Here is a 22,327-nt window from a genome sequence, read left to right on the forward strand (position 1 = left end):
AAGCTACATGGCTCCCTCTCATTCTGGACTATCCCCAACCTAAGGAGCTGCAGTTTTACAGCTTGTATCATTTGATGTATCTGTCTTTCTACCCACTGGGACTCAGAGAACAGAGCATTCATTATTAAATGTGGGCAAGAGCAATTATTAGAACATGAATGATAGCTAATATGTTCACTACTGGTATCAGAAGTATGCTCAGAAAGAATTACCAAATCAACAGAAGCTCCAGCAGCTTTCATTTCTGTTTCTGATCATTTAAAAGCCAATACAGTTCAACACAGTAACAGAACATTATAATATGGGGAAAATACAAATGTTTTGCAAGTTCATTTTGCTGGCAATGTAAAAAGGAAAAAAAAAATAGTTATTGCACTTTTAAACAGTTATATTTTACCTTATTTGGAAATATAAAAATTAAATATGTATCGAATACAAAAGCTGATACATTTGATTTAAAAAATGCTGGAAAATGCTTCTGAAATTGCTTCCCATTCAACAATTTAAACGTGCAAAAGACACAATCCAAGTAAAGTAAAGCCAAGTAAAATAGCAATGAAACTAGATATGTGTATTATGTATATCACAGCAGTGACCTTGTTTTTTTACAATGAAGTAAATGAGACAACCATGAATTTTTGGCATGAGTGTTTTATTTGCATTATTTATTCTTAATGTTTTTGAAGAATACCTACGAAAAAAAGTTTTCTTACACCATTTTTTAACCTAATTTTTAATAGTGTTCTAATAATAAAATAACACGTTTGATTATCTCTTTAGTCTTTTCTGTATCACTAATAATGAAAGAAAGAAGGAGGCATAAAAAGAGAGCTTGAATTATTATGCAAAAATACATCTTGAAGTTGCACAGTAATGTATTAAACCAGAACAGTGAGTAAAATGTTATTTCCCCCCAGGCACAAGGGCTCATTTTGCTGCCAGAAACAATCTAAAGCAAATTTCTACCCAGGCTTTGTAGTTAAACATGAAGAGATTTATCTGAAGAAAATGCATTATAGAGGAGGAAAGACAGCAGAGACTAAGGTACACTAGCTATAATTGCATAATGATTATAAAGTAAATTTAAAGAATGTAAAACTAACACTTGTAGAACATAACTAAGATAAAATAGAATAAAAGTTAGAAATAAATAGAATAAAAGTTAAAAATATGTATGAATCAGTTGAAATTATAACAAAACTGATATCATAATACTTATTAGAATTACACATCACTGTGCAGACTATTAATGGTTTCTACAAAGAGCTTCTATAAGTGGCCACTTTTATGCATTGCTCATAATAGAGTGTTTTGCCCAATTTTCAGTAATCCCTTAAAAGCCTGAAACGAAAATTAATTCTCCTCCTAAAATAGTGGTGTGTTTTTTGTTTTTTGTTTTTTTTTTTTTTTTCCCCTGCAGTGATTTGTTATTGGCTTTCAAGTGCTGAATACTAACTGATATTTATTTTTTTTATAGAACTTGTAAGCACAAAATAGTGAGAAAAAATACAGTCCTACAGGCATTTCATTTTTGAAGGCCTCTCTATTATTACTTAGTTAAACTGTGCTAACTTCGTAACATGCTATGCTCTGAAAGATCGACTGGTTCTCCATATTCACAGCTTCTTGAAAACCCAGCTTATTTTATCATGACATAAAATAAATTAATCTATAGCCAAAACATTCTGATACTTTTCATTGTGAGGCAGCCATGGCATAAAACAGACTATTTTCCTTTTAACTCTACAAGACATTAGTTTATATACCAAAATCCAGGGCATGCCTCTGTAAACCTTTCCTCTTAGGGAATGTGACAGCTTTGTCTACAATGAATTTGAAATATGATTCACTACAATGCTACTTGAAACTGTGAACATTTAACCAAATCTAAAACATCTACGTATGAGGGAAAAAAAGCTTCTGAACAGATAAAAGTAAAATCTTGATTCTCATATAAAATGTTATGCATTTTAATATGACTTTTGCCTGATTTATATAAAGCTTTGTGTTTTTCATTTTCCCTAGCCTGTCACATTGCTGAGATGTATGGTGTATGTTAGCATCAAGTTTGCCAGGAGCAATAAAGTCAATGCCCTTAAAGAAATATTAATCTATTATCACTAGTCCCCACCATGCCCCCACCACCAATTTTCTCTTATTCAGACTATATGGGTTTGCCTCACATAGTTAGTTAACATCCACACTCTACTACACAAATATTTGAAAGAAACGCAAGCTAGAAATGGACAGGGTGAAATACAATTTACTTTCTGTGGCAAGATTGAGGTCATCATGAAATAAACAAACAAACAAATAAATAAATAATGTAGATATTGTATCTGTTTGGAAAGATAAAAAAAAAAAAAAAAGAGGTAAAAAAGTGTATCAGATATTGAAGAAAATATGGAAATGTAGTTGCTCAAAACAGATGAGATGTAAAACATCCGTTGAATAACATTTTATAACAATCCTTGAACCTAAAAGAGGTTTGGTGATCACCAAAGTGTAGAAAGAAGTAGGAAGACCTGTAAAGAGATGACTGCAACAGTAGCAGGAAGATCATGAGACATTATTTCCAACAACAACAAAAAAAAATAGGAAAAATGACTTACTTGACCTTCTTATCTCACATAAAATTTGCAATATTTAAGCCACTAGAGTTCTTATTCCTGTTCTGCTTCCATGGAATCAGAAGCTAAAAGAACGATCCCAGTGAACTACCAAGAATTCTCTTAAGTTCTTTGATGACTATATATTCTCTACATGATTTAGAGTCATTAATTAGATGTATAGTTCATATGGAAAAAATTAAATGACCAACCAGTGTTTTTTTTTTTTTTTTTAAACAAAACAAAACAAACAAACAAACAAAAAAACCTCAACCACTTGTGAGTCAGAAGGTTTTAAAATCAGTCACTTTGCATCAAAAACAGCATAAATAGATATCACCTCCCAACAAGTCAACACTGGTCACACAGTTACTAATAGAGCTGTGTTCCATGGTGTGGCTAGCTGTATGACACAGGTTACATATCTGCTTGGTTGCACCATGTTGACGAAGCACCTTGAGGTTTCAGGATGAAAAATGCTACACAAATATACTACCTTCATTCATTTGACACAAGGAAGCATTTGTGTTGAACTTTTCTTATGGCAAATTCAGAAATTCAACTAAATATGTACAAAGTTACTTCAAAGTAACATGAGAATATGTAGCTTAACTCCAAATCTTGACAAAAAATCAACAACAACACATAGCTTTAAAGGGAGATGACATTTGGAATCTACTTGCCTTATCCTCCAGGTGCAATTTTAAAAAACGAAGGTAAGCCACAGGTGCAAATGCATCAGCTGAATGCCCAACCACCTTTGCTGAATCTCTGAAATACAAAATTATTAGCATCACATATTAATGTATAAATTTACATTTAAATTATCAATGTTTAGTCACTGTACAACAGACTGCCAAGTAACTCATTGATTATCTATTAGTTAATTGTGTTTTTTTAATAACAATTAAGAAAACAAGTTTGACATATAAAGTCACTTTGTTCAACAACACATTATCTTTACTAATTTTGAAAAGGAGTAACTGTACTTTCAGACCAGCACTGAGAGATTTAGCTAGCTGTAGCTTTTGCAATCATAACTGACATTCTGTTTTGCATTCCAGAGACTAATATGTAAAGCAATCTCTTCATTGCATCAACAGAAGATTTTTTTAAAAGTCTTTTATTCCTCAAGTGATTCTCCAGGGACCAGTTCTTGAAGTATTAACACCATACAATATTTCACGCTGAGAAACTGACTGATTTGACCATCTTGCATCTGATACTGAAGACTACTAGACACAACTTTTTAATGCCAAATGTGTTTGTAACAATGATAAACTTCCTGTGTGCTGATTCAAATTAGTTAATTGTAGTTTTCATTTTTACAGACACAATCTGTCACACTTTCATTCAGAAGAGGCAGTATCTGTTATATCCATATGCATGGTTTTACTGCTTAAGCAAAAGGTAGCTCTAGGAAACAAACATCAGAAGGTGAGAAATTCAAAGAAAACATAAGAGAAACTTAGATGCATTAAAAGAAAACCTGAAAATTGTTATAAGCAAGGCTAAGGACATGCAGATAATTTTCCTGAAGCCACGGTGCCCTTGATACCCTCACAGTATACAACAAAATCCTGTTTGGAATCCCCAAGCCTAGCTCTTCTCAAGTAATGACACATGCAAAAACCATGCAAACTGGAAACAGTTGAAGTCTTGGCCAGATTCCACTGACTTAATGACAGTGTAAAATTAACAGAAATATCTGCTTTTTAAAATGTGGCTTAAGATTTAGAACAAAAAAATAATTGAAATAATCACCATTAGTATATTGCACAATAACGATAAATACTTCTATCATAAGAAACTCTGCTTCTCTTTTAATAAACTTTTGAAGTAATTTTTTTGATAGTCAGGTCTCCAGCTTCAGTCCTGAGAGTTACCATCAAGATTTTAAAGACAAAATATTATGTATTCTTTTAAATTTCCTTAAAGATTGTTCTTTAAGATTAAAGTAATTCTTTTCAAATGATCACGGTGTCTTTTTCTTTTACTTTTAACAGAAATATTGTAAATGGGTAGAAAATCAGTTTGGAAATCTTTAGTATGGGAAAACAATGTTAGAAATCAGACATTAAGACTGGAGTGATACCTGTTACCTGGCTGTCTTCACTGTCTGAGAGTATTCTCAGTAAATACTTGCTGCTTTACATTGAAAGAAGCAACAGCAACTGGGAATTCTGGTACTTTTTGTGATGCATTAGATATTTTAGATTAACAGAAAAGCTTACTTCCAAAAGGAAAAGCAAAATTTTAGGGTTATTCATTGGACATGTCTGTTTAATTTAAACACCTAGTAACTTTTTAAAAATACTAAATTCTGAAGTAAAAGTGGCAGTACAACTTGTAATCCCAATTCAGCAGTACAGTAGTATGCATGCTGTACTGATACACAGGTATCCATTGATACCTACATTGTATGTCCAATAACTTCACAATTTTTTAGCACTTATTCGTTATTCAAGTATTGTAAATAGCAAGACATCACAAACATTTCTTCTAGGTATGAAATACATTGTTATGACATATAGCTAACACATTGATCTTTGATGATGCCATAGTAGATGTCTGATTTAATACGTCAGTATTTCTCAACTAATGGGTCAAAATAGATAGAATATGTGGTGTTGAAAATAGTATTACGATATGTGTCAAATAAAATTTTTCTTCAAACACTTCATTTTCTGTCAGCCTCTCAGAACATACATCATTGTTCTAATAAAATTCTAACTAATAAAATCTTTTTCAATACTAAATGTAATAGAGGTGGAAACTAGAACAGTTTTGTTTTCAACAATAAGTCACCAATTCAAAAAAGATAGGAAGTCCTGAACTTAGATGTTATGTCCAGCTTAGGAAACAGTAAAATACACTAAAAACAAACAAAAAAACACAGAACAAAACAAGAAAGAAAAAAGTTAGAAGAAAACAAACAAACAAACAAACATAAATCCATGAACAGCAGAGCTTAAAATGAAAAACAATCATTAGAGAGACCCTGACAGTTATGAAGGCCATATAATGCTGAAATTCTGAAATTTCATTAGGAATGAAATTACATTATGACAGAAACACAGGAATTTTATTGATGAATATTTTCAGAAGACTTTTGAAAGCAACAAAAAGTAGTTTGAAAAACTTTCTGAATTATCTAGTTTTAAAATCATAATCATCTGATCCCTCAAAACTTATTGAAGACCCGGGAAATATCTATTTACTTTAAAACAGTCAGAAATATTTTCAGAAGACAAATATGACAAGTAAGAGCAAGCCTTTTTGGTTTTCCTCTTATTCTGAGATTTAGTATTGACTCCAAACCTGGAACCCTAAACCTAAACACAAAGGTAATGACAACATTTATCAGTGTAAAATTATATTTCCAAAATATTTTCAGTATGTCAATTTAACTTAAAAAATATAAAAGTAAAACACTTTGTGTGCCATAAATATTAATGGGCCTTTATCATAAGGGTACATATTAGATGGCATTCACATAGATGAGGACTACATCTCTCTGATTTGCAGAGGTGTCAATCAATTGCACTGTAAATATCAGTGTAATACCAGACAGAAAATGATTGGTACGTCTTAAATATTGAGTATAAGAAAGCTGACAACTGGATTACAACAATCTGGTAAAACCAGATAAAACACGTTTGACTCTTGGTTGACAACTCTGGATGTAAGATTTTATTATTTGTTTTTAATGCTAAATCTTGTTTATTTTCAATTATTTCATGCAATTTGGTGTGCTTGGTTTGTGAAGTGTATTTTTTAATGAAGATTGAATGGAATGGCAAGAATTCAATTTAATATTCAAATGCAAATTTAATCTTATGCTCTTACACTAAATAGGCTCCCACTTCTCTATAAGTCACACATCAAGGTTATTTTTATTTTTTTTCCTTGGTCTAGATTTCTTTTTTCAAAGATGACACTGTGGAAATATATCACAAGTCTCATGTGACAAAAGCAGCAACCAGTGAAAATGCTACCCAAAAGTAGTTTTATAAACGTTAGGCATATTTTCTCCTCTTTTACTAGGTTTATGTGGCAAGGTTAAGAAAGGTTAAAAAAAAGCAACAACAACAAATGCTGCACAGCAGTTGTGAGAGGGGGGAATTAAGAAAAAAATATGTCAGAAACAACCCTGCAGACACCAAGGTCAGTGAAGAAGGAGATGCTCCAGGTGCTGGAGCAGAGATTCCTCCATAGCTTGTGGAGAGGACCATGGTGATGCAGATTGTCTCCTTGCAGCCCATGAAGGACCATGTTGGAATAAATATCCTTTCTGCAGACTGTGAAGGAAGACACAGGGCTGCAGCAGGTGGATGTGCCCTGAAAGAAGCTGCCACCTGGGGAGTGCCCATGCAGGGGCAGGCTCCTGGCAAGAGCTGCAGCTCATGGGGTCCCACATTGGAGCAGACCAATAATTTCCCCCAAGTCAAGTCTGTTTTGCCCATGATGGTATTGGGTAAGTCATTTCCCTGTCTTTATCTTAACCCACAAGCTCTTTACTGCATTTTCTTGCCCTGTGTGACTAAGGAAGTAGAGAGTAAAGGTGCCTTCATGGGCACCTGGCAGCCAGCCAAGATTAACCCACTATACCTATTATACAGGAAAGAATTATCTCCATTATCTTCCATAGAAACTTTCTCTAGCGAAAAGTTTCCAAGGAACTTAGGACCTTGAAAAATCTGTACAGGTTTCAACCTCTAGCTTGTAATTCTTAAAATTCCATTTATGCCTCAAAAAAGTATCAGGATATATACCACAATCACAGTTATCTAAACATCTGGAAACTGTACCAGCATAACCAACAACATAGTCTGTTTAGCTTCACACAGCGTGCATGAAAAACAAGAATAAAAAGTAGAAAATAATATTATTATGAATAACTTATTTAATGAAGAAGAAACTACAAATATTTTCAGTGTAAAAAGTAATAGATTTTCACACAAATGTCCCTCTCAAAAGCTATGCCTTTATGACAAAGTAGTAGAAGAGCTAAGCAGGGCCAATTACACCTGAGAGACACAATGTCAGCATAGCTATTCAGTTTCCATTACAGAAATGTATATTTAGAACTAGCTTGAGTAGCTGTTTAACAGCCTACTGTGTTTATATTTATTATTATACAAACACTGATTTATATACTTGTCTTTTCCTGCATTTTTGTTCATTTATTGTTAACTTTTGTTATTATTTGGAGTGTGGCCAATAGAAATAAGGACAACTCAGCCTCTGTTTTAGCTAGTCCAAGTATTCAGTTATCTGAATGGCTCATTAAACCACTGACAGTCAGAAATACATTCAGAATATATATTAAGATATTCTTACTTAAACTGGTATTTGGCTGATCCCAAACCAACGGCACAATGTGCTTTCCTAAATGTGTTCTCAAACTCTTTGCAAATATAGTTCCTGTAGGACCTGATGGCAGGATAAAAAAATGTTCTCTCCCCACACAACACCAACCAAAAATTTCTCGGGACTTAACAGTTTTCTATGTAATGTGTTATGTATGCTAAAAATCCATTGCGTGTATGCAAAGAGAGCTTTCTAAAGAAGGATTATGCATCTTAATTCCAGCGGAACTCCCAGATTTAATCTGTAGCATAAACGCCCAAATAAATAGTACAAATGTAAATGATAAGCCAAACACATTTAAGTGCAAAAACTTATAGAAGCATATTTCATCCATCAGTTAAAACCTAGCTACCCTTCTTCTGAAGTATACTCTTTACTTCAAGTGTTGTAATACAAATGCTGACTAGGCCACAATTGCCTGGTAACGGGTAGTTTTACTCCTTAAAAAAAAAAAAAAAAAAAAAAAGTTTAGCAAAATTCTGCCTCTGACACCTACTGGAATTTATGAGAATTTGTCAATTTAATAGAAATCATATCAGACCTTAAATGGAAAAACGAATCTTGTACTAGCAAAGATTTTGCAATTTTTTTCTTTTTCTAGAAAGAGACCAAACTGATTCAATCTGCGTGTATATTGGGTTGTTTTGTCCTAGTTCTTCCCACAGTTTATTTGTCATAATGCATACTTAAGCACCACACATGCTTTATTCTACCCTCCTGCTTAACTTTCCAACTCCTACCAATTAGCACGTTAGTTCTCAAACTACTACTTCTACCTAGGACTAATTGCCCTCAGACAATCTTCCTCAACAAGTCTCACTTCCTAGATCCACAAGTCCATCCACAAACTTAAATCCAGTTTAAGGATTCCACATTCTTACTTTCTGAATTTTCCTCTTATTAGAGAATTCCATAGCTTTCCTGTATGGAGATGTCTCCAGGCTCAAATTATCTAGTTTAGTTGACTACAGAGGATTTATCTTCCAGTCAACCAATAGCTCAGCAGACATCAGCTAGACTAGCTTCTATCCCTTTGCCCATTTTGTATATTGTTTTTTCTATCTTACTGCCATGCAATGAAACAAAGTTGAACAGCTCTTAGTTTTCTGCTCCATATATAGATAGAACCCATCACTATGGAAAAATTAAATAAATAGGTCTTCAACATGAAAGCCTTAACCATGTCTATCTTTTCTACAATCTTGACCCTTCCTAAGATGATCATCACCAAATACATGATTAGTATTCTGTTTACTTGGCTAAGAAAAGGAACAGCAATCAAAACACCTCACTCAAAGCTTACCTTAGCTATTTAACAGTTTAACAAGAAACTTACATAAAGACTCATCAACCATATCCCACTACACATATTTTAGCAATTTATGTTGAAGGAATAAAGTATTTAGTGCAAGTTAGATGGATTCACCAAAGTTTGTATTCAAAATATCCTCTAATAATTAAAGAATCATGTTGATCATTCTAAGCTGCTAAACTTACACATGCCCACCTGCAAACACGTGCGCACACACACACACACACAGTTAATGGAACCCACAGGCTACTGATGTGGCAGTTTATCAAATGTAGCTGTAATGAAAGATAAATATTACAGGCAATTCGCACTTCATGAAAGGATAAAAGTGTCAGTGTGTAGGTACCAGTTTTACTGCAGGCCATAATCAGCAAGTAAACGAAAAGTGCAAATGTCTAAAAAGTTTATAGCCTTCTATGAAGGCCTCGTCTTGTCAGGTATTGATTTAGGTTTTTGGAGGACTTTGCCAGTGTTAAATGAAGTGAGTGTTTGTGAACTTAGAGGACATGTTTTACCTCTGCCAACACAAGTTGCCTCCAGCTAAATGTGAATTTGTTCACATTGCTTTAATATAAGGAAATGGAAGAAAGTGTTCCTTACACAACAATTTTCTTCTTAAACAGAGGGCAGTCCAGAGTGAATGTTTCATATTCTCCACCTTCTCCGCAAACGTGGACTCCGTATTTCTCAGAAAGCTAACACAAAAGGGAAATTTAAATATGTAAGCATTACTCTATTAAAGATATTTTGCATAAAATTTCAGTGTGTACTTTCTAAAAGACCACACATTAGAAGGCTGAAAAAAATTAAATATCACATAGAGGGTTCTTGACTTCTTTGTATGGCCCATCACAACGATCTAAGAATTATCAATGTGTTATATTTAAGTAGAACTGGCACTATAATGTTCAGATAAACAAATGAAATCCTAGTAATTCTTCCACAGTAGACAGGAAAGGTTGTTCAGACACCCAAATTTGGTTCTCTCTCTTTAGCATAGAGTTCACTTCTGTGAGAATCTTGTACTATAAACCAATACAAGATGTAACACTTTACATAGAAGTATACAACAAATATAATTTTTGGCAACAGATTCAACAATTGCTTCTACATCTTGGTAAATATCCACTATTCCCCAATATTCTAACAAATAGAATCAACAGGTTTTCTAATAGTGAAAAGTTAAAACAAAACCAAAAAAAGTAGTGATATGTTATTTCGTTTCCAAATTGTACTGCATACACTAAGTCAGCATATAAATTTATAAATATTCCTGAAGATCTCAATATCCCACTAAAACACATAATTGTTTTTTACAATTAATTAATTAATTGTCCATTAAATTCAAAATAAGAGATGTGACTAGTTTAATTATTCAGTGCTCTATAAATGAGTAGCTGTAGAGCATGACCCAAAGTTCTTTTGCTTGAGTTGAGTGCACACCTGCTGTATAGTTTTCTCTGTAATTCTACATTAATATATTGTACCAATAGGTAGTAATCAAGCACCTGCACCATGCCCAGAGCATAGCAGCACCCTCCCTTTTTCTGCAGAAGAAATTCCTATCCTGATCAGCAGATTGTATCATCTCAAAGTGTTCCAGCAGTAGCTGCTTCAAAACAAGTCCTGTCCAGATTTTTTCATACAAAGAAAGCATTAGTTCATGACTACCTAAACTGCAGTCCTCAACCCAATGTCATTATTGGGAATATTTATTTAATCCCCTTATGCTTTCCCTTAGAGGAACAGATGCATAATATGATGCTTTTTCAGTTGAAGTAGGAACACTGTTCTCCACCACACGTAGGAGGACATGGTTGGAAAAAGTCTGACTGGGGGCTTTACAATAATCCAACATCTCTTGTTTGTCTATTTTTAGGTAAATAAGAGACTGCTAATTTTATATTGTAGGTTCAATTCTGCATGTGGTTATCAGAACCATGTGTAGCAATCCCATTTGATATATTCAAATGATACTGTATTTTTAGTATTGAAATTGAATGTAGAGTTAGTGTTACTATACTCTAGAGTTTTCTCACAGGTTTTTATTTTAAAAATTTGAAGAATATTTACAGCTTCGGCCATCGTCTTAGCTAAAAAGAAAATCAAAAGCATGAGAGACAAGATCGAAATACATGAAACTTTTTGTCATACAATTAAAGACCAAATTTTACATTTAAGAAATTAAACAAAAGGCCTGAGTCCTCTTCAACTTTTATTTTGAAGGAAAGTATAAATGCTCTGAGAAGACAATTCCTAAGTGATACTCTACGTGACCTTCTGTTGGAAAAATCTCAATCTCTTTTGTAAGACATATTAGATGATGTTTTGAATGTATTGTTATCCGAGACGTTTTTCATTTCCCTTTCACATTTTCATTTAAAGAAAAGTAACTGGAGAAAACCTTTAATCAAGTGCTTATTAAAAAATTGCACTCCTGGCATAAGAGAGAACTTCATCTGTCAACAGTGGCAAAAAAATTTCCATAGGACAAACATATCAAGAATAATTAATGTTGATGCAATAAGAATGGACAGTCTACAAAACAATTAGTCAAAACCTTTTATTCTTCTTGCTGTAGCTTCCACTGGCAGGGGAAAAGAAGGAAGGAAGGAAAGAAGGAAGGAAGGAAGGAAGGAAGGAAGGAAGGAAGGAAGGAAGGAAGGAAGGAAGGAAGGAAGGAAGGAAGGAAGGAAGGAAGGAAGGAAGGAAGGAAGGAAGGAAGGAAGGAAGAACAAAACCAAACAAAACTCTGAGGTAAAATGGAACACAGATGACTAAACAATTTCTTACTGTCTATTATAGAGACAGAAGTACAGACAAATATTACAATAATATACATTTAACATTCTATTCATGGATTTCAAGGAGTCTGTAAGCAGTCTCTGAGATTTGGCAGGTTGCCAACAAATTCTTTCGTGTAAAACCTACAGTTTAGGTTCCCATGTATATGGGAAACAGTGGTACATGGAACAGTATAGTAATTTAGGAATTATGCTGCAACCATTCATCAATAACTAATCAAAGACCAATAATTTAGAACAAAAATAATTCAAGAACTTTCATTGCCACTGTTCTGAGCCAGTAAAATTCACCCCTGAAAAAAGTATGGGTTGTACTCAAACCTCTTGTATATAGTCAGAAAAAAAAAAAAAAAAAAAAAAAAAGCAAAATTAATTCCAAGTTTTTTCCACTCAATACAATCAGAAGACCAGAAATTTAAGAGACTATGTATTGTTTCCAAAGTTAAATAATTGATTGCATGAAAGCAGGGTTTCCCCTCCCACCCTTTCAATTAATATTGACACTTGTTTTATAATGTCTCAGATAAAATAGCTACTTCATGCTTATTTCTTGTATGTCTAACAGACAAATTACAATGTGATATAAATTGATTTTGATTTTATTGTTAGTTCCTTAAGGTAATCTATTAGAATAAAATAAGTTTATATCATGCAGTCTCAACTCCTGATCTTAGTAACAGAGAAGCGGAACTTTAACTTTCACATACTAAAATGTAAAGAAGGATGTTTCCATGAAATCCCAGATCAAAATAAGTTGTGTGACTTGATACAGAACATGTTACAGTAGTGTATCAAAGACCCTGTTATACTCAGAGGCATTTTTCTGGTCACTGAAGTAACGAACATATAAACTGGCTTTCAACAAAACTCAAGAACAGGTAAAAACACTATTCAAATTCTTTTTAAACAGAACAGCAGAAATTCTCACAAACTTGCATGCCACACTAGCAAAAATGCTATAAGGAAAAATTCTACACCCTGCTGAATATAAAACTACTTTATTGACATCTAATATGATTTTAAGAGAACCCAGAAGAGAATCCCACTGTCTACCAGAATTTCTGGTGTTGAAGACTTCACTGGGTTGTGAAAGAATGTGTCAAATCATTAACCTAAGCTTTTCTCTACAGTCTATAGCTAATGATTTGATTTCATTAGGCCTTTACTGGATAAGTATCCAGTAAAAACAATCTGTTTGCACTTACTTTATCTGTCACAGCATGCATACATACAGAAGAAAGTTACATGAACAAACATCAGCAATGCATTCTCCGTCCAAAAAAAACTTGACAACCAGTTACAAATAGGGTCAGAATGTCTTATTACATTTAGCCATTCTATCAAACTATTCTATGATATATATAGAATATGATATTCTATATATCTATATATCTATATATCTATATCTATATCTATATCTATATATATCTATATATCTATATAGATATATATATCTATATATATCTATATAGATATACATATCTATATAGATATATATAGATATATAGAATAGATACAGAATACATCTATATATATAAATATATGGATAGATATATAGAATATCATAGAATACCTTAAGATCGTTGTTGTTGTATTTATTGGCATATCAATAAAAGATAAAAACTACAAAGGTGGGCTTTGAGAAATATTAAATCATGACAGTAAGAACTTCAATAAAATCAACTAATAAACAGTTTAGCCAAGTATCAGGAAGATACTTTGAGATTTCTTTGAGTACTTTGGGATTTCTTAATTTATGATTTTCTTTTTTAAAGTGAATGATCAAATGGAAAAAAAAGTAAGACAATCTGAGTGTCTTGAACATTCATTCTTCATAATTAGCTTTGCCAATTATCTATCCTTATGCCTCAAGCTATATAAATGACTAAGAAAATTAAGTTAAACAACAAGAAGTATTTTTAGGAATTGTTTTGTGCCAATTTAGATGGCTTAGGCTAATAACGTTTACATCAAAACTCTGTAAATAGCTAAACACAGAGTTGTGGGTTGTTAACTGTCTTGTAGACAAGAAATCAGTAAGCTCTGTCACAAAACAACATACAAAAACACATTTTCAGGTCAATTATACTCAAATTGTACTTAGCTCAATTTTTGATGCTTCTACCTCAAACCCAAAAGAGACTTACAAAATCTGGTCTTTTTATTCCTAGTTATATAATTTATCTTAAAAAATATATATATCAGCACCACCTATAACCATTTTCCTGCTTTGAGGACTTTGTACGTAATTAACATGGTCAGATTGTGTAAAAAAGATATGAAACCTTCAGATGGAGACATTTTGTATTATCTATGATTTTGCCACATACATGCTTCACTGTAAAAGTATCTAAATTGCATGCAATTATTTAATTTTATCTTATTTACACATGAGCTAATATTTTCTTAATATTGAAACTTCTTGCCCTTATCGTGTTTTAAAGATGCTGGCAACAATTGTGAACTACCTTCAAAAGGAATGTTTTTCATACTGAAAGTGTTTATCAGAGGCCAATGTTCTCTGTACAATAAACGTTAGGTTAGGATCTAATTTCTCAAATAAGTAAGTATTTTTGATTGAGTTAATTTTACAACTAGAAAGTGATGTTGCAGAAAGTCAGTAACTTTGCCTGTATTCTTTCAGTAATACCTCCAAAAGATAAGGCTCCATTTGATCCAATGTTTTTCCTAGATGCTTATCTGGATCTAAACCTGGAGTGGAAAAAAGAAAAAAATGTGTTAAAATATGTTTTTAAAAGTATTATTATTATTATTATTTAATTATTTCTTTCTTTATGCTACATATCTCCCTAAGAAAATAATCCTACTGTATCTAAAATAAGTGTAATCCTAAGGAAAACATACTTTGTCAGAATTGTCTCATCCCCTCTGGGCAAGTCATTTCCATGTTTGTGAAGAATAAGGTCAGTATCTTTTGCACTGCATGTCAATTAAAAAAACTATCATTTTCCTTTATTCGAAATTTCAGTAACCAGTAAACATCTTGGTCCACAGTAATAAATAAATAAATAAACTACACAGAAATAACCTTCCTAAGGCAGAAGTTACCTTTCTATATACATATTGAATTAAAATACTAGTTAATTTCTTGTAGTTCCTGCCAGAGAGATACATAAATTATTGGAGGGGACACAGACTGTTTTCTGTAATAAAAACTCTTTTGTGTGTGTTACCCTTAATCTGTGTGTTACTTACAGAATGCCTTTAATGTTTTATCTTTTGATGTATTACAAAATATTCTGTAAGATGCCTACATTTTGATTTATTTTCCTAGATAAAAAGTAAGCCCTTTTAGCATTGACAATTCTAATAACTTGCCTCTCTGCATTCCTGTCTTGGCTTCTTGCCTTTATCAGTTTTGCCAACTCATGGCTGTTACAGTGTCACTTATCAGGAATAAAACAAATAATTGATGTTAATCAGTACTGGGATAAAAAAAGGCCAGGAAAAACTGTTTCAAGAGTAGGCATCCCAATCAGTCAGTAACCAAATTAACATCTTAGTTATGTTGGAGACTACATGGTCAAAAGGTCTTAACATTCAGAGTAAGAAAGAAAACAGAATGATGACTTCTGACAGTGAAGGTACACTGGAAAATTTTCAGTGATCCCATTTTCTAGCGCTCATCGCAATGCTTGTCTATTTCTTCCTGCTGTAATGCTTTATATAATAATGGATATCATCAAAGAATTGCCACCAGAATGACTCCATTTAGAAGCAATTTCTGAAGCATGTACCTTGCAAAGCACTTTAGCTCATTGATGATGAAAGCTGTTACATAAATGTATGGCATACTATTATATAAAGTCTTTGCTGAGTTCAAATAGCTGATATGCCTTTTAATTTTTACAGTGATGGGCTTGGTATACTTAAATTTCTGTGAAACTAAAACAAGTTAGAGTGAATGAGATTTCAAAACATTAATAAAGTTTTAAAATATTTCATTAAAGTGCACGAAAAATTCCCTTACTATCTGGGGAAACACTTTACAAACTACTCAATAATTAAAATGAAGGGGGTCAGTTTCTTCTCCATCTGTTTTTTCTTTTGGTATTGGTTTGTTGCTCTTTATTAACAGAATGAAAACATGTGTTGCGACATATAAGATACGGATCATTGAGGATTGTGAAAATTAATTAAAAAATATCTTCATTTCAATAGATTTACTTTGCTCTGAAAAGTAAAAAACTTTTTTTCAAAACAATAAATTCAAAACTCCCACTATTTTCCATACTGCATCAGACCAACAGTGCATCTGTTAATCTGCTATATAATGGAGCAAATAGGCAAATAATGGAAATGTTCAAGAAAAATGTTATTCTTGAGATATATACATATATGTATATCTAAATATATGTATTATTAGATGTGGTTATAAGCACTGAATAACCCCATATGGGATATTGGTTTGTCTCATTCTTCTGATATGTATCTCATCTATGTTGGCACAAACCATATATATATTTCATACCTCCATTCTTTGCTGTAAACTTATTTATAAAGAACTATAAATACAGAATACAACACACAAGACATAAGAAAATACAGAAGAGACCTTATCAATCTAAGTTTGGGGATGAACACTTTGAAGATTTACAAAATCAACAACTTACGCTCTTAATTTTGAAAACTAAATATATGAAGTAGTCAGCTACTTCTCTCAACATCTTCATTTCACAGGTACTATTTTTCTTGCTTACTATTTTTAAACTTTTGCAATGATTCGCTGTAGCTGGAGAACCTTTTCTCCACTGTGGACAGAGTTAATTTACATCTGTGCATGCTAATTTAGAAACTCAAGGTAGATTATACTCTTCAATTTACAGTGACCATGAAGCACATGAAGTGAAGCTATCATAACAACTTCATTAAAAATAGAACAGAAGCATTTGTGGTATATGCTGTGGTGAAAGCTGATCTTGTCTACAGTGAACAATTCAAATGACTCTGGTGGTATCTTCCAATTATTACCAGTTTAGCATTATGTCCTTGATTTTAATGGGACAGGTATTAGTTAAACATTCTGTAATGAATACCATATTATATTAGCCATTAGAAATTTAGATTAACATTCTCCATTAATATCATTACTTTTCTTATAAATTCAGTCCCTTTCCTTAATAAAGCTAATTGTTTTCCTTTAAATTTAAACTAAGGGTTTACATTAGAAACAAGTGAGAAAGGAAAGTTGACAAATCCACATATACTAACATATTATGCTCTCACAACTTGTCTTTGATATGAAGAAAAATATGCCTACTGTTTAGCCTCCAATTAATACAAAACAATAATGAAAAATAAGCTATTATACAAATAGTACAGAAATACAAATAAATTGCCTGTGTATGGCAAAATGGGTAAAACTCTACAGTACTATACCTACATGAAAATTTGTCAAACTACAAGGTACCCTTTCTACTTGTTAGTAGCATTCTATTTTTTGGATGGATTATCTTTCTTTTGAAAAACATAATTTCCTTTAGCTTCCAATATGTTTGTATTGTGAATGAATAGAAACCATCTTCTAAAGGCATCAAGAACAATGTAAGCTGTAATTTGCAGAACCAGTAGTCCACATCCAAATAATGGTGTGCATGTATAGACAAAGCCATAGGTCTACTGCTACTATCATTTTAATAAGTTATTTTACCATATTTATAGAACAACAAATATAAATCTGCTCCTACTTCACATGTTTCTCACTATATAAAGAAGTAGATTGATCCAGATTCTTAAAATGAGTTAGAGTGCAAAGAAAAACAATATATTATAAAGCATTAGTACATTCCATTTAACTACATCCTCCAGACTTCTCCATGAAACTAGCTGTGAAGAAAGCTGAATGGGTAGATAAACTAACAACAAGGTCCAGGGCCTGGATGACTATGTAGAATTAAGAAATTAATTAGGAAGAGAACTGTAATTTGCAGCACTGACATCGATTTTACTTAACTTGCATGTATCAATGAGAAGCAATTACAATTCAATTAAAATATTCTCTTTTATTACTTTACTGACTGACCTTGAAGTTAATGCCTGTTTTATTTAATTGCATCATCTATGAATAAATGTTAACCCTAGAATGTTATGCCCCATTATTCTCAATGCCTTTTAGCTCCCCAACTGAATTACATCTGTCAATTTATTATGTGCTGTCATGAAAGCAAGTGGGACTTTATTTCTTTGAGATAGACCAGTACATGATGAAAGATTTGATAATGCTGTTTTTAACAGTACCCAGTAAAACAAATTGTGCTCTCACCTCCCGTTTATTACAAAATCAGTACATGATAGCACAAATGGTATAATCACTTCAATGTAATGTCTAGTCCATCTGTAATTCCTGATAAATCCACTAACAGGAACAGAACTCCTTCTTACACCTATCAAGAATGGTTGCAGAACTCATGCACACAGCCACAAGACAAATGCTGAACAGAACCACAGCAATGTACAGATGAGGGCAGAAATTCAGGGCTTTGCTCTGTAGTGAAAAAAAATGTATCAAAGAACATTACTGAAAGGCATTCCACTGGTGCTGTGCATTAATGTTAAGTAACACAAGAAAACCATGAATTAAATGGTCCACTTTCATCACACATATTAGAGTAACAGTCTTTAACTTTGAAGGACAACTACCTGATATTACTTCTATTTATCATGACAATTCAAAAAGAAAAGAAATCAAGTTCCATTTTTCATGCCATAACATTTGGCTAACAAAAATATATATTTTAAAGCCTCAACTTACTCAGAAAGTGTTTTAATGCATAATGTTTTAATTCATAATTTTAAAATATTCTTGATTTTAAAGAAAGTATTTTAATACAAAAATCCTATTTTCACCTCAAGTTAGTAAAAATGTTGAGAAAATAATGACTCATAATTATTGCTTATAAGAAATTGTGCTACATAATTGGTTCAGTGTAGCACTCAGAAAAAATCTCTAACACTAATAGAACAGACTACAACACTGCTTTTGAAAGTTAAATCCTATACTTAAAATGTGTCTTTTTTTCCTTTAAGTAAACAATATTGATTTTTATGAAGGTGGATTAAGTACTGTTTTAACGACAAAGAATCAGAGTATGTTTAGAATAGCACAGGAAAAGCCTACACAAACCGAAAAGCTACTAGTTGGTAAAGCAGGTTTACTCTGCAGGAATACACACATGTCAGATACCCTTCATATTGCAGGAATGCAACTCCCACAGAGGTAATAATGCACTGTAAATATACACCTTAAATTAAATTGCCTGGAGGTAAATTATTCCTGGTATAATATTTAGCTTTTATTTCAATAAAAACTTGGGAAGGATGTGAACTTTCTGTCTGGCAGAATAAATAACAGGTTCATAGTTGATTCTTCATCATAACTTTCATACATGAAAGGTTGTATAACAATGGCAAAACAGATGGAGGCCATGAATCTCCATTTCCAAAACATCAAAAAAAAAAAAGTAAAAGCTGCAAAATTTTCATATAAAAATGAACGAAAGAAAATGCCTACTGGTTATTAGCCCCACCTTTAAAATAATTAAGGTGAATATACTTTAAATTTATTGTATAAAAGAGCAAAAATCATGCAATATCATTGTGTGCCTTCTTCTATTTTATTGGGATAATTTACCCAGTGTGGAAATAGTACTGGGATAGAATCTGCAAGGTTAGTGGTAAAGTTAGAAGTTAACCTTGAAGGTTGGTTCTAGCAACCAACTGTTCCCAGTACAATTTATTAAGGATCATGGTTAATCTTCCTGTTTTCTAAACTAGGCTACTCCGGTGTCATCAAATTTTAGAATTCCAAGAAGTAAAAGGTTCTGTGACTCATACCAGGCCATGTAAATTTTATCTGTAATGTCCTGTGATTTCTTAACATCAAAGTTATTTTATCTAGTTACATCCAGAATTCAAAGCAACTTAGCTCTACCATTTCAGTAAGAGAAACCTCAATAAGTCTTTGAACAAATTTTGTATTGTTTCATCAAATAACAGTACAATATTTTCAGATACTTGTACAACTCGGAAATGTCCATAGTTTAAAAACAGATTGTGGAAGAATTGTTTAAAAACAGTATTAAACTGTTGTTCTCAAATCCATTTTTCCTCTCATCTTTCAAAACAAGACCACATACAGCAAATGGTTCAGCTCACTAGAAATACTGCCCCAACCAATTTCCTCTCAGGAATTTCAATGGACTTCAGAGACATTACACTTTGCGTTCATACAGATAAAACATATGACTTTCCCATTATAAATCTGTTTTCAGAGTATTTAAATTTGGAATCCTGAAATGTTTTGAGTAGAATTATTTTAGATCCAGTGTATATGACATCTTTTGTTTATTAATCTATTTCATTCAAAGAGTTCAGCCATTCTAACACCTCAGTTTGGTTAAAAATGATGTGCTTTTTTGTCCCTGTTAAAAGATTCTGGTATTTCTGTGCTTTGAACAGTAGTAGCATGATTAAGGGATTACAATTTGATTTTGCGGCATGTGCAAGTGCTAAAATTTGTGTCCATGTCATTACATTCATCCCCATGCAGACGTTATAAATCTTTTTAAAAAAAAAAGTCATAGCTCACAAATAGATCAATAGAGACTTCTGACAGAACCAGTAGATCACTCACAAAAGGGTAAAAGTCAGAGCAGAAATAAAAAATCAGCAATAAATCAGAAATAAAGAATGTTAATAATAACAAAACAAAAATAAACAATCTTGTCCTAAAACTAGAACTTGTAAGGGCCTGGAAAACAAAACATCTATGGCTCTAAATACACACACACATCTTTAAGGGTTTGAGCTTAAGCTTTGTTTCAGCATAGAAATCTGTATAGTAATTGTGAATTCAGAACTTAAATCTTACAAACCATCAAAGAGCAGCAAGTAACACTTGAGTTTTAACAAAACACCATCTCCACCTCCTGCTTTTAATTCTGTTAAGCTTATTTTTGTTTTTGACACCTTTTCCTAAGCTCATTTTATTCCACTACTTTTCAACTCGAAGTTCTGACTATTGTCCTGTCTCCTTCATTAGAACCCATACTTCCTTTTTTTTTTTTCACTTTAAAAGCGTAATAGTCCATTCTTAGCCCATTTCTGCCTTTTCACTATTTCTTTAGATGATCTGATCTCAAATTGCAAAGTGATCCTTCCACTCTAAAGCTGTCTGTCTTCAATTTTCTCTGTCTCTGACATCTCCTTAAGAATGCAATGCACTCAAAGTCAACTCTCAATTACTTTGTATTTTCAGGCACATTCACTTTACCACTCTTCCTTCTAACTCTTGTTATCTTTTACTACTGAAAATATCGACACTCTACCCAGTCTTGCCAATCTCCAGCCTCCATGGCAAAGAAGGAATCATATTTTATCTCTTATTTCTAGATCCACTCATGCAAACGGTCACAGACTCATCTCTTCTTTACCATATGATTTTAAAACATTTATTTTAACTCATGTATTAAAAGCTCTTTCTGAAAACTCATCTTACATTGTTATCTGTCATTCATATACAAATATCAGGGCATACAACATTCCAAATGCAAAGAATATTTTCCTTCCGTATTATTTCCAAAACTTTTCACTTAAAGTCTTTCCCTCATGAAAAAAAAAAAAACAAACCTCAGCTAAAATGACTCCTGTGGTTTTGTGGTTTCAAAATTTCAAGCCCTTTCATTCAATGTCTGGTGAACAAAAAGATGTGGCATCTTTTTATTGTCAATAACATGAATGATGAAGGCACAGACATATGTATTAGGGAACGTGCCTAAGGCAAAAATACCAATACTCTAAAGGAGCAATTAAGTTTTGGAAGCATTGTTTGAAAGTTCAGTGACAGTGGCATGTCAGGAAACAAGGATTAGAAAAAGGGGGAAAAGACTAATAAGAAAACGTTTCTAAAAGTGCATGCTAAGTATTACTTTCATTTGCCAAATCTGTAAACTGAACAGGTACAGTAACAAAAATGCATTAGAAATTATCATATATGTATACAAGATAATTAAACCCTTTTCAGGAACGATTTTTCTAATAAAAGTTTAAGGCTACTTTTCAGAATACATTACTCGTAACAGAGTTGACAGTCATTAAAAATTTTGAGATATTTGAAAAATGTTTTTTGCCACTTTGTGCTCCAATTCAAATTATGATAAACAAGTCTTTCACATTAAGTAAAAAAAAAAAAAAAAAGAAAATATCAAGAA

General features: G+C 32.4%; 1 protein-coding gene across 10 annotated transcripts in view; it reads right to left on the reverse strand.

The window, feature by feature from the left end:
• The window catches only part of DPH6 (diphthamine biosynthesis 6), a 208,383-nt gene that overhangs the window by 122,680 nt on the left and 63,376 nt on the right, over positions 1–22,327 (reverse strand). For all 10 annotated transcript variants that reach the window (XR_014693418.1, XM_084520499.1, XM_084520498.1 and 7 more), the window contains 3 exons: positions 14,749–14,810; positions 9,895–9,989; positions 3,293–3,380 (listed from right to left, as the gene is read on the reverse strand). Coding sequence is in view for 9 of the 10 variants with exons in the window: in XM_084520499.1 (XP_084376625.1) it covers positions 3,293–3,380; positions 9,895–9,989; positions 14,749–14,810 (245 nt within the window). In the remaining variant the exon portion in view is untranslated. The remainder of the gene's footprint in view (positions 1–3,292; positions 3,381–9,894; positions 9,990–14,748; positions 14,811–22,327) is intronic.

Source organism: Aythya ferina (genome assembly GCF_964211825.1).
Source record: "Aythya ferina genome assembly, chromosome: 5".
Classification (NCBI taxonomy): Eukaryota; Metazoa; Chordata; class Aves; order Anseriformes; family Anatidae; genus Aythya; species Aythya ferina.